At 39.0% G+C, this 14,224-nt stretch overlaps 1 protein-coding gene across 8 annotated transcripts in view; it reads left to right on the forward strand.

Annotated features, from left to right (window-relative positions):
- Window positions 1-13,168, forward strand: part of sipa1l1 (signal-induced proliferation-associated 1 like 1) — a 379,448-nt gene extending 366,280 nt beyond the window's left edge. For all 8 annotated transcript variants that reach the window (XM_073040260.1, XM_073040252.1, XM_073040259.1 and 5 more), the window contains 4 exons: window positions 102-248; window positions 7,279-7,393; window positions 8,378-8,459; window positions 11,603-13,168. In XM_073040260.1, coding sequence (XP_072896361.1) covers window positions 102-248; window positions 7,279-7,393; window positions 8,378-8,459; window positions 11,603-11,746 — 488 coding nt within the window. In that variant the 3' untranslated portion in view covers window positions 11,747-13,168. The remainder of the gene's footprint in view (window positions 1-101; window positions 249-7,278; window positions 7,394-8,377; window positions 8,460-11,602) is intronic.
- Window positions 13,169-14,224: the final 1,056 nt, after the last annotated feature.

Raw genomic sequence — 14,224 nt, forward strand, 5'->3', positions numbered from 1 at the left:
TCTTCTAAAGCCCATTTCAGATCATTCCTTGATTTGTTAAAAGTGGCATTATCTGATGTCTACTGTAATGTTAGGTTAATGTTGTGCAATTTATCCTTCAGTTGAATTGTCTGCCTCTGATGGGTCGCTGTCTGATATTCATGAAAGAAGACGGCAGCCACTGCCAGATCCAGGCCTTATGCCCCTGCCGGATACTGCCATGGGCTTGGAATGGTCAAACCTTGTGGATGCTGCAAAGGCATTTGAAGGTAATGTGTGTGCTTGTTTGTGACGCTTAAACTCCTGTGTACTGTGCAGCGTATTGTTCGCCAGATAGAAAAAAATGACCATTTTATTTGCTGCAGTTGATTGCTGACCTAAATGTTCTCTTGCCTTATTGCCTGGCGTGGATTCAGGGGCGTGACAGTAGATCGTCCACTTGTTTGTTATCTACTCATGCATCTGAACTTTGCTACCAGTCTAAAATCAATGCAGGCACGTGGTGACAGATTCTGCTGCACTTGTGTGTTTCTTACAGTGTTCACGCTGCAATCTGTAGTCAAGATTTATAGCTGAAAGCGTAAGACTGTTCAGTCCATCAATTATTTATAGAACCCCAACATCTTGGGTTATTCTTTGTGGCACAATGAATGTATGCTATATTACTTATGGAATTACTTTTGTTCACAATGTGTTATGTTAATCATAGCTTTCCCATAGATGTTGGAGATTTTCACCATTGTTCCAGATTCCAACGTGCTCGTATATTAACCGTTCTGTACAACAGAACCACACTGACATTTAGTTCTTTTTATCAGATCATAAGATGACTCATCTGACATAAAGTCTATAGATGTTAACTTATTTTGTTTAAGAGGCTCTACTGAATGCACAATTGGGCATCAATAGTCATTGACACACAGTGCCAGCATCTTTTATGAAACAATCACAGTCTGAACAGAAACTATACACCTCTTTCCCAATCTTTGGGCAATCACAGTCATCTCTAACATCAATATTTACACAGATTCCCACTGTATGACTTTCAATGCAGAAACTGGTGTGATCTACGTTCAATGACTTAATCTTCTGCAGGACTATCTGTGACAAATAACAGTGAGAGTTAATTGAAGTGGAAGATAAAGGAAGCTAGTGAAATCACTTTTTTTTTCATTCAGGATTCTGTTAAACTTGCAAGGTTTGCATAGTGCCAGTTTCCATCATATTGGGATAGTGCTGTGAAGTTGGTACAGGCTATTAATCTCTGACCGAAGTCAGTGCGAACTCTGTTAACTAACTACACCTTCAGCACTTTCTGGGGCATAAAGATAATATCCCAAAAAAGCCTTTAGGCTGTCTTGCAGAGATTGCAGAATAGGAAGAGCAGGTTGGCATAGGTTAGTAATTATAATATGAATTACTTGTCTCATCAAGGTTTTTATAAAAGCCACAGTTGAACAAACGTTCAGATAGTATCTCAATACCAGCATATGTCTTTGTTTAATACCCTGTTTATATGGTTAGACAAGGTCTTTCCAGTTTCTCAGCATTTCCTTACTTTCCCATTTGGTATAAACAGGCAGAACAGTGCAAATTCTGCATCTGTGGCCTTACTGTGCTGTCATTATCCCATTTCCAGTGTAAATGAGGACATAAAGGCCAAGAGGAATAATTGAACTTGTGAAATGCAACCCAGGAATTGGCTGTGGCATCAGTGTGGACTGCTCATACAATGCTTTCAATGAATGCATTCTCCAAATATTCATTTTCATTGTAACATTCAAGATGATTGTTAATATCTTCAAATTCTTATTTCCTAATTTGTTGAAGTAGTGAAATCGTTTCATTTTCACTCCTGGACGTTTCTGGCATCTCCAAGCCTAAATTCTTGAAACTGCAGGGAGGAAAACAGTTTTGAATTCTCCTGCAGCTTATTTCTTGCCAACTACCAGTGACAAAAATCACTGCTTTTTGAACACAAACAAATGACGCTATTTTAAAAACTATTTATTCTGAGCATGGTATAGTGTTCAACAGCCACGCGTGTTCACATGACTGACGCTTGTTGGAATCTGTTCGGCAACATCTTCTGTCCCAATTAAGCGTCAGAGTGTCCCAAGTAAACAAAAGGAATCCTGGAAATTTCTTCAATGAATGTTTGTTCTGTAAGTGTTATCCCAAATAAGCAGCTGCCCCAATTAACTGATGGCCCAATTAACCGAAATCCACTCTAGCATCTTTCATATTTAGATCACTGTTTCAATTAGATGTTTCTGTTTAAAGATACAGCCTTACATTTGAAAATTCTTTGTACATTTATTAAAAAGTCATTTTTATACTTGAGGTACCTAATAATTTCTGGTCAGGTCAGTATATGTGGTGAATGTTAGCTATGACAGCTCTTCTGCCCAAAAAAATATTATATTCCACAAATGCCCTAGGACTGACTTGGAATTATTAAAGAAGAATATGGGCTGGGAAACTACAAGAGCTCCTTTTTAAACTAATGTCCTGGGATCACAAATATCTATGCAGGCAGCCCTTAATCTTGTGCCAAGCACTTCTCTAAATTGCCAGACACATGAATCAAGAATCTAAGAAAGTGGGAGGAGAGGTACAGCATTCAGCTTCTCACATCTGCTTCAGCATTCAATGTGATTATGACTGACCTGTCCCTGGTCTCATTTCCTCTTCTTTAAATACTCCCAAGTCATGATGCCTCTGCCTCCTCCAGGATGATAAATTCCAGAGATTCATCAACCTCTGCAAGAAATTCAGAAAGAATCCCATCCCCTATGAAAGAAGAACTTCATGACCTCATAAAAGCTAGATAGAAGTTAATTAATATTTGTCTAGTTCTTTATCTGCGACTTTCTATGATCTTAACCGCACTGAACACATTTTTACTTAACCAACACTGCTACTTCCCCAACCACTAACCAAGATGTTATTGATGTCTCCCTTTTACTAACAAGAACTTCTAGTTGTTGTTTCTTCCTGTGTTAAATTCATTCTGTGCTTCTGTTCTGCCACTAAATGGCATTCAATAAAGGTGTACTTTGATAAGCCAGGACTGTTTCAGACCAGGAGCTTTCTTCTGGTTGCTTGCTATCTGATTACCAGTATATTTGCCAGTTGATTGTGTTCTGTGAATTTTTATTGTAGGGTCTCATGTTCTCTCAACAGAGAGGGACTCAAATATTATGCTGTGGCTTGATATTAAGAAGTCTGAGAACTAGGATTTGAACAATTCTCTCCTATGTTCCTGGATGTATTAAATTCCCAAAGGCCTTCAAGAATTGTAAATTTGTTACCATGCTACTTTAAGAAGTTGTGTAATCCATTGCTTGTGTATCTGAGGGTTATGGGAAGTTTGCCCTAATATTTAGAAGCTGGTTACAGTTTCACATAGTAAAGGCTTAGATTTTTTATTATTTGCCAGGCTTATCTGATCTTGGCTAATTCTCAGTGCCTTTGGAAAATCTTTAGTTCCTGTACAAAAGAATACGGTACAAAAGATCAGTGTAATAGAATAATCTGAAGGCTTGTAGATATGTTACACGATGAAACTGGCATCTGGTTTCCAAGGCGCACAATCTTTATTTTTCTTAGCAATTGTATGAGTTTCTTCTTCTTTACCATTTTTATACTGTAAAGAAAACCAAATTGGGGGTCCACAAAGGTTCTATTATGAATTGTAAAACATACAAATTAAAAGTGATATGATACATCTTAGTATCTATGTAAATGTGCAGAGTTGAGTAGCATTTTTTGATTGTTATAATCATTGAATGCTTCCAGTTCTACAGTATTGTTTGTCGGCAGTCAGCAAAGCCTGAGAGCGCACGTTTGATCAGTGGCTGGCTAGGAAGGTGAATCACGGCCATATCCCAGCACCATACCCATCTGTAGAGTTTAGGAAACCCAGCGCACTGCACTTGCGACGTCAACACACTTTTACTCAAAAGGTGAAATTTTTAAAATAAAATAAAACAACTCAGTATGTTAGGCAGCTTCTACAGAAAGAGAAATGGGGCTAGCAGATCATGACAAAAACCTTTCATTAGATCTGGCAAGGAGAGAGAACAAGAAAGGTTTAAGAAGCAGATAATGATAGGGAAAGGATAGATAACACAAAGGAAATATCCAGCCATGGTTGCTATGTTTATGGCACCATCTGATTTATAGGTTAGTGGAGAAAGTTGTAGATTGAAAGCGGAACTGAGCATATCAAAGCTGTAAAATGCAAGTCAAAGCCATGGGAAATGCCTAAGCAATCAGGCAGTGACAGTGAAAGGGGGGGGGGGGGGGAATAGCTTATTTTACAAGTGCACAATCTATAGCAGAACCAGCCAGTTGTAACGCAAGCACTGACAGTGGGTTATCTCAAGTTGTTAAAATCAATGTTAAGCCTAGAATGCTGCAAAATGTCTGGAGGGAAAATAGGGTGCTGTTCCTCAAGAATACATTGGGTCTCATTGGAACAGTACAGGAAGCCCCAGACAGCTTGGAACAGGATAGAGAATTAAAAATTGTTTTCCACACTTTCCCATGCAAAGGTAGGAGATGCAGCACTGTCTCTTCTGCTTCACCCCTTACCACATGCAGGAACCCAGACAGTCCTTCCAGGTGAACCGACAATTTACTTGCATTTCTTCCAATCTAGTGTACTGCATTCAGTGCTCACGATGTGGTCTCTGTACAATTTGTAACCAACCTCAGACCGGCTGAACACTGTTGCAACCCTAAGCTTCCAAATGCCTGCTGTCTTAATTCTCCAACCTACTCCCACTGACCAATCTATCGGCCCAGCCCTTTTGTTTTCATACAGAAAGGGTAGTTGATTCTATTGTCTATTTTACAAAATGCGGCAATGAATTCTTCTATTTTTTAAATAACGAAGTTGGTAATTTTAGATATTTCTTGAAGATTGACCAAGCTCATTATTTTCCTCAGTGGCATTGGGAGAGAAGTTTGTCCAATAAACTGCCCGGGCTGTTGAATGAAAGTATGTGTACATTTCTCCCTGCTGCCTGCAGGGAGAAGCTGAATTTGTTTTAAATACACTGCATCACCAAGGCCCAATATCTGGCATTTAGCTATGCATTGTACTCAAATGGGGTTGAGAGAGAAAATAAATCAGACTTCACAAAGTGGTGGAGTAGACTCAATGGGTCGAATGGCCTAATTCTGCTGCTTTATTTTATGGGTTTATGGAAACCACTACTTCCTGATTCAGAAGCAATAGTACTTCTATAAAACCATACTTGCATATGTATCTTCACTGATTCCTTCAAATCCTTCAGATAGACACTGAGTATCGGAACTTTACCCTTCTCTTATATAACTGGAAACAGGTGATTCACAAACAGTTCAAAAATTGAAGGAGCAGAATACTTTCTGTGCTATTTGATGAACACAGTATGGAAACATTTCTGAACAGCATTATACAATTATATTTCTTCATTAAAGAAATTGTTAACCTTAACATTATATAGTACTATAAGTTAACACATTCTTTAAAGAAGTTTTGAACATCATAAGACTATGTGAGGGGGAAATAACTCAATTTTTCCAATCTTTTGGAATCCAGTGGTTTAGCATCTGATTCTCCCTGTTGCTTCCCAAATTCACTTTAAACTCACTGTCCCTGTTCCCATGCTCCCTTTAAGCAAAACCAAGGCCCTGTGTCCTTGATCCCTGTGCGTTCACTAAAAATCATTATACAATGATGTGCTTAAAAAAAAACTGTGTAACCCCCAGGCTCACCCAGCTCGTGTTCGTCTAGAGGAAACAGCCTTTGGCCCTGCCAAACTGGGTAATCACGTTTGTGTGGACGCTGTGTAATGTACCCCCAGTTACAAACCCACAATGCAAAATATCAGACAGTACACCATCTGTAATTAAATGATTGAACTTTATGAATCTTAATCAGTATATAGGGTTAATAATGAAAATAAACAAAAAAAAAGGGTCCAAGTCAAAGTCACATTGGAGCTCACTCAGTAATCATTCTTCCACCATTGGTCTCCTCCAAACGTCACCAACCTTCGGACCCTCAGATCCCAGTCCACTCCGTCCGGTGGTTTACCTGCTCTCTCCACATGTGTCTTCCCTCTTCATCTCTCTTCGACAATAGACCGCAAAAACAACATCCTTCCAGATACGCAAGACAGAGCAACAATCTCCAGCTGGCTAACATGCATACTACAGTCCTGTTAGCTCCAGCCACAACCCAAACGTTGTTGCTACAGAGAAACCATTACCTCAGCAGTGAACATTACAGAGAAGCCATTACAAATGAATTATATATAAAGACTGAGAAAAATGAATTAAAAATATATTGATATATCAAAAGAAGTAATATCCAGTAGTTTGGAAGGCCTACAGTCCTGCACCTCTAAGTCGCTGGATTGCCAGATTATTTGAGCCTTGCTATATTGGGCATAATTTTTAGTGTAAGTCCATGTTGGTGATGGAATTGTATAGAGAGAGCACAGAGACTAAGTCTATCAGCCCACTAACTCCTCCCCACCCCCTGCATTAACAGTAATGCTACATTAATCCCATTTCTATTTCCCACTGCTCCCCCCCCCAAATTCTCTCTCTCTCTCTCTCTTCTACATCCTGTGGTAATTTACAATGGTTAATCGACCAGCCAACAGCGGAACTTTTGAAACTGGAATCATGTCTTCTTGTGTCAAAACTAATAGATTTGGATTTCTTCTCAGGATCAGCGTGCTCATTTCTCCTCCACCTTTTCATCATGAGCGCCATGGTAGCATAGCGATTGGTGTGACACTTACAGCTGGGTGCGTCGGGGTTCAATTACAATGTCATCTGTAAGGAGTCAGTATGTCCTCCTCTTGGAATGCGTGGGTTTTCTTCAGTTTCTCCAGTTTCCTCCCACAATCTAAAGACATACCAGTTAGTTGGTTAATTGCTCATTGTAAATTGCCCCATGAGTAAGCTAGGGTTAAATCGGTGGTCACTGGACAATACAGTTCAAGAGGCCAGAAGGTCTTATTCTGAACTGTATCTCAATAAATAGTTGAATCTCTAAAATGAAATACTTTGTCACTATAAAGTGTCTCATGCAGCAACCCAGTTTGACCACCTGCCATCCCCTTAGAAGAGCGATTGCAGTTGCCAGCAGTAGTTGGAGAAGTGAAGTGTGTTATGGTGGTCCATGTAGTTAGTGCACTTAGGAGCATTTAATAACATGGTTATAAATGTCTATGAACCTGTACCTCAAAGTATGAAAAGAGTGAGCTTTACCAGTATTTACTCTCTTTCCAGTCCAAAGAGCTTCTTTATATGGTGTTGATGACGCAGACCACAGGCCTGATAGTTTATCCCTTGACAGCAACAGTCAGGTAGACATTCTCACGTCACCACAGGCAATACCCAGAAGGTGAGTCACTCTGTCATTCTGTCTTGGCAGATCATGCAAATGTATTTTGATATTTTATTATAGCATTACTTTCAGTGTTTGTGTTTATAAAAATCCGGGTTAGGATTCTATGTATGCTTATGCATAGCCTTGCCACTTCCCAACCTTTCTCTCCTGTAAACAGTAATGCTCAAACTACCCGAGTTGCAGATTTTTTAAATTTGTAATGAAAATCGCAAAGACATCTTTCTATCTTGCCCATAGATTGGTTATCCTACCAAAATTCAGTCATCACATACAAGCATAATTTCACACATTCTAAGGATTTGTCATTCATGGCAAATCCTTTCAGCCCTGTACTTACTCACTGATTTTGTGCATTCACAACCATGTGTTATTAACATGCCTTTACTCTTCAAAGTTTCCACTACATGGTATAATGCTTAAATATAATCTTTGAATTGTTATAAGTAGTGCTATGAGACATCAACAACAACTGCATTAAAAATGATGAAATATTTATTGTGAGTGGCTGTGGACAGGTTAAATCTCTATCTGCAAAAGCTCTGCTTTTTCAAGTGTATATTAGTGTTTTAGTTCTAAGAGGAAACTATAACTGATTTCCCCTTGGTTGTTAACAACGTAAGCTGGAGACAATAATCGATAATGCTTGAAATGCACAGCTGGTCAATATGCATCTGGGAGGAAAAAAGAATTTCCTAGTATTGATCTAATTTCAGATTAAATATCAGGGAAGTCAGAAACCTCTGGTTGAAGAGCAGGAAAATAAAGTCGGGCGAGGTGGGGAATTGTTCTTTCCATCTCTTGTTGACCATATGTGGCAACAGCAGGTTTCCCACTAGTAACATCCTGTCCCACAGTGCCATACTGGTAGTGAGAAAAGAATAATTCTGTAGTGCTGACCCAAATTCATGACATAAATAAGACTCTCCTGTCTAAGTTTGATGGAATGCTCTTTTGAGTGTACTTTTGTTTTCTTTGCAGAGAGGAATCACCTACCACTCTGTCTGGCAAGGTGACTGAATTGGAGATGCTGTTGAAGGAACTTCAGGATGACTTGAGGAGGGTAGGTGATAAGTTGTCATCTGTGCAATCACTCACTGATTTTACAAAATCTTAACATCCCTCTTTATCCTGTGGAAGAAGAAACTCTGCCCAAGTGACAGTGCATCATCTTTCTTTTGAGATACATTGTCTAGCTATACTGTCACTTGATGTAAACCATTCCACAATATCTCAGAGTCATAGAGCATTACAACATGGATACAGACCTTTTGACCAAAGTGCCCACCCAGACAATCCCAGTTTCCCATGTTTAGCCCATATCCCTCTAAGCCAGGCTTCCCAACCTTTTTTATACCATAGACCAATGCCATTAAGTAAGGGGTCTGTGGAGCAGAGGTTGGGAACCCCTGCTCTAAGCCCTGCCCCTCCATGTACCTTCAATGTACATGTAAGTGCTTCTTAAATGATACTACATTACCTGCCTCAAACATTTGTCCCATATACTTATCACCCTCTGCATGTAAAAGTTGCCCCCCGGGTCCTTTTCAAGTCTTTCCCCTCTCACTATAAATCTATGCCCCTTAGTTTTGGTCTCCCCTAACCTGAGGAAAGGACTGTTACCATCCATCTAATATATATTGATAATTTGAAAACTTTTTATCAGGTCACCCCTCATTCTCCTAGTCTGGCCATCCTCTCCTTGTAAGTCAATCTGTCTAGTCTTCCGACATCCTTGTACATTTTTTTTTGCACTCTTTCCAGTTTAATCATACCTCTCCTCTAAACGTGTGACCAAAACAGTACACAGTGTTCTAACTGTGTCTGATATTCATCGGGTGCTGGTGCTGGAGATGGATGGTGGCCTCAGTCGTGAAAAGTGCTGCGCCAGTGCAGAAATAATATAAATTTTTATTTACATTTCTTTGATTCTTTGTTCCCACTCACAACCAGAGCAAGAAAAGTGTGCTGACACTGGAGTGGAGTACTTGAGATATTATTGAGATGTTTAAACGTGGTTTTGTGTGCCCCCACATTGTGGCCCAAAGGATAGCAAGGCACGACTTGAATCAGATGGAAAATGTTCTCTCAGACGGTTTTGGAAATATTTATTCTGCAACCAAAAATAGAGATATAGTGCAGATACAGGCCTTTCAGCCCACTGAGTCCACGCCAGCCATCAAAAAAGGATTAACATAATTGTATGTTAATCCTTTATTATTCTAAGCTATGCACCTCCATGTACCTTCAATGTATATGCAACTGCTTCTTTAATACTACATTTCCTGCCTCAAAATTCTTCTCAGCTACCTTCCCCCTGCCCCCCAAATTTCCACTTGCCTATATAAAAAGGGGCAATTTGCCGTTGCCAAATGACCTGCCAACCCACATATTTTTGGGACACGGAGTAACTGGAGGAAACCCACACCATCATAGGGAGAACTTGCAAACTCCACATAAACTGCACCAGAGTCAGGATTGAATTTGTGTGTCTACTGTAGTTGTACAGTGGCTCTACTATCTGTCCAAAGCAGAGAAGTAGGAAATGGAGAAAAAGGGGGGGGGGGGGGGAATATTTTAGGATCGAGGTGAAGATAGTGAGAAAGAACTTTGCTGTAATGAATGGAGAACAGCAAGATTCAGCTATTGTTGGGTGGATTAGGTATTCTGTTTCTTGTATATTTGTTCTATTTTGATCAGAAACTAATTAGTACTGACACTGGGTGTCTGAAGGGAGGTGGTTTGCCACTCTTGGCTAATGAAAGTCTAAGAAATACAATTCATAAAAATTAATGTTTGCTGCAAAACAGAAAGCTGCCAGAACGTAGATAATCTTTCCTTAAGTGGAGTCTTGTATGGTAGTTAAGAGACTGGATTAATCTTAAATTCATCGTGCCTGACAATCTTGACGTGTTTTGCGGAATATGTTTAATTTAATGAGGTCCCTTCTATGTTCATGACCAGTTAGGGCCCTTGTCCCTAAAAATGTTTTTTAATAATCTCATATTATTTCTTCTCCTTTGATATTTTTTAAGGAAAGATGGGGTATTGAAATTCTTACTCATATTGTGTTAATCCTTAAATTTGGTAACAATGTCATCAAAGTAGTAATTAAGTACTGCATATACAGTAAAGTTTCTGTATGGATAAAGTGCATCTTCCTGCTGGCCTTGTTCAATGCAAGGTGCGCAGCCAGCATTTAATAATTTAAACTTAATATGTACTGCTAATCCTTGCAACGTATCTAGCTCCTTGGCAAGAGAGTGTTAACCACACGCTCTGACCTGAATGAGCCCCTGTGGAGGTTGAACACTGAACTTGTTCACAAGGTCCTGTGGCTTGTTGACACTGTCCATGCTCATGCATAAAGAATTTCACTGAAGTACACTGCCAGAGGATAGCCCAGCATGAGGCAATGCTACAGAGGACAGTGAGGATTTCACTGTTGAAATCTAGACAACCCATTGGTGACTATAAATAACTCATTGTCCATTGTCAGCTGAATGATTTCTCTTCAGTGGTATGACAACAAAAGTATCATTTTGCCAATTACTCTGAAGAATTTGTCATTTTCTATTTAAAACCAGCCTTTTTTTTTATGACATATCTTAATTATTTCCCTGTACTGATCAGAAAGCAGACTTGCATTTATTTAATGGCTTTCATGACCTCTGAACATCACACATTGCTTTACAATAAGTGTATTTTTTCTTACCTTAAGACACTGCATTAATGTGCAACAAATTCTGTCACAGCAAACTCCCACATGGCAATGAGATAATGAGCAGACAATCTGTCTTAATAATATTGATTGATAGATAAGTAACAGCCAGGAAAACTCCCCTTGAATGTTGCTTGAAATATTGTTATAGTATCATTCCGTCCACCTAAATGATTTGACAGGTACTTAGTATCAACCATGGTAACCCTTCAATCTGATAGATGGACTTCGGTTATACCCAGTTCCCACCTTTATGATCTGGCTGTACTGAAGTTGATCACTGCCAGGTATTAATTGCTACGTAAGCATGATTAGGGATGTTCTGATATCCGTAATGACATTGCACTTGGGCAGCATGATGGCCTTTCCTGCTTAACTGTTGATTTGATTACGCTCCACATTTGTAGTCTGAGACGGCTTCCTCTTGCGCAGAGAGGGGCTATGTTCTGTACTCCAAATCACCCCCATGTGTGTTTCTTCTTCAGGCAAAGGAAGACAGGGCTGCACTGCAAGCTGAGGTGCAGCACCTGCGGGAGGACAACATGCGGCTGCAGGAGGAGTCCCAGACTGCATCCGCACAGCTGAAGAAATTCACTGAGTGGGTTTTCAACACAATTGACATGAAATGACTTCCACAGGAATAGAAACAAACCCTTGTTAAAAAGAGTCATTGTGATTCCTGTTTGCGAGGAGTTCTATTTTAGAAAAAACCCAAGCACTTTCATCACAAGCTGAATGAATGATTGTTCTCTGCACACCAGATACATCTTTGCTTGCCTTACATCAGCATCCAAATTTGTTAAAATGTGAAAGTCAGATTTTGCACATATATATATATATCTTCTGTTTGTAAAGCTCATTTTACTTTTTGAGCCATTTTTGTGGCTTTAATATTTTTTGTTGCCATGACAGACATTAGTTGCTTTTCATTATTTCATTTGATATCAAATACTGTGTTTTTGAGGGAGAACTTAGTCAGCTACATGCCAGAAACTTTTAGGAGTCTTAAAAGCAAAAAAAAAGGATTTTTGAATTCCAGAAATGTTGATTTGTATTTTAATAATGTGACATTTCTTTAATCATTCACTGTGGTTGGGAATCATTCAGGTTTTTGTTCAGTATTTTAAAAATCAGTTTCAGAATTCTTTTTTTCCAGATTTAAATAATGCACGGTGTGAGTGTCTTTATCTGAATTGATTTTACAAAGAAAGGTACAGTTTTGCGTCTGCTGTACTGTAAGGCTTTCTTCTCACACTTCTAAAAGCGCATGTGAAATGCTGTTTGCACCTTCCTTGTTGTATAGGTTTAGATTATAGCACAGACTGTGACCAAAACAATGCATTCAATTGAGGTTCTCTGGCATTCTATTAGAGTCTTAATAACAAGCTAGTTTTACTTTTTAAGAAATATCCTTCATTTCTTTAACATATTTTCAATTCAGATCTTTGGGGAAAATCATTGTTTAAGAATGGTTCAATCAGAAGAAAGCAATAGGTTTTGAGTTACATTGATGACATGACCTGTTAGTCCTGGGGAGAAATTATTGTGACTTCCATTGGGGCAGATTCAGTTTTCCTACTGATAGTGGCTATTGTGCTGAGTGCAGAGTTCATAAACATTTGCAGTGCCACTCCTTCTCCATCAAAACGGACATTTTGTTTTTGCCAAGATAATAGAAAATAACTGATAACTTTTGTAAATAAATGAAAACTGAACTTTTCAGAATATTTTGTAAGGTTCTGGTAAGTTTTGAAGTTCTGGATTTTTTTTTTAGTTTAATATGGCCTTGTATGAAGGAGATGTATTATACCTTGTAGTGTATTGTTAATACAAATGGGAATTATGGCAGGCATTAATGAAGCTTCAAGAGGTATTTGTTTGTTAAATTTCTCCATCGCCCCCCTCTCCCACCCCCAAATCCTTGATAAGGAGTTGGAATTAAAGCCCGCCTATTTATTGTACTAAAGAAAATTTCTGATTTATTGTGGCCTGTATTTAATCAGAAATGGTACATTCTAAACATCTCACAATAAAATTTGTCTCAATGTTTTCAGGTTGATCTAGCAGTGGTTTATTACAAGCTATCCAGTGGTTCTACAATTCTTACAGTATGTGATATGTGAATGTGGAGATATGTTCAGTATGTTTGTGGACATTTAGCATAGTTGCTTTCAGTGTGGAAGGTAGTCTTACACTGCAGAGAGCTATCAATATGTTGATGAAATGGACTAAACAATAGCAGATGGAACTTAATCCAGACAATGTGATGGGTTTTTCTGGGAGTACTAATGATGCAAGGATGCATACTGTGAATGGGAGTGTCTTACGAAGCAAGTACAGAGAGACTCTGGAGTAAAAGTCAATGGATCCTTGAAGGAGCCGACACAGGCAGGTAGCTTGTTAGAAAAGCATATTCTGGCCTTAATTTGTTGGGTGTTGAATACAGAAGTGAGGAGGTCATATTCCAGCTTTATAAAAACTTTGGTCAGACTTCAGCTAGAGTTGCATACAAAAGGTGAGCTAGAGAGGGTGCAAAGGAGATTCATTGGGATTTCCTGGGATGGTGCAGAGGAGAGACTGGAGAAGCTGGATCTATTTTCCATAGAGTGAAGGTTAAAAGGGGGCATGATTGAGGGTAGACTGCCGGAAGCTTTCCCCATATCAGAGGTAGGTGACACTAGACATGGGTTCATGATAAATGGAAGAGATTTAGACGGGATAAGAGGAGAATACTCTTGAAGCAGAGAGTGGTTAAGTACCTTGAATACACTGCAGAGAGAGTGTTTGAAGCTGGGTCACTGGCAGCAATTAAGATGAACAGTTGAATTGTTTAGGCATAGAAGGCATGGTCAGATGATTATCATTGATCTTTCATAGGTGAGTATCTATTCCCTTCTTTGAAAATTTATAGTGCAGTAATTTTGTTTGACTGGTAACTAGAAAACAAAGTTAATAGTTTGGAAACAAGTATTCAAAGTCTGCCATTCCTAATCATAGATATAGCTGTATTCCTTAAGTATAACAGTTATATTTGTGAGGGAGTTCAATGCATGCCTCTCTCTTAATAAGTTTCATCCATTTTGCTTGGTGCTCTCCTCCCTACCAAC

This window comes from Hemitrygon akajei, chromosome 3, assembly GCF_048418815.1.
Source record: "Hemitrygon akajei chromosome 3, sHemAka1.3, whole genome shotgun sequence".
NCBI classification, from domain to species: Eukaryota; Metazoa; Chordata; class Chondrichthyes; order Myliobatiformes; family Dasyatidae; genus Hemitrygon; species Hemitrygon akajei.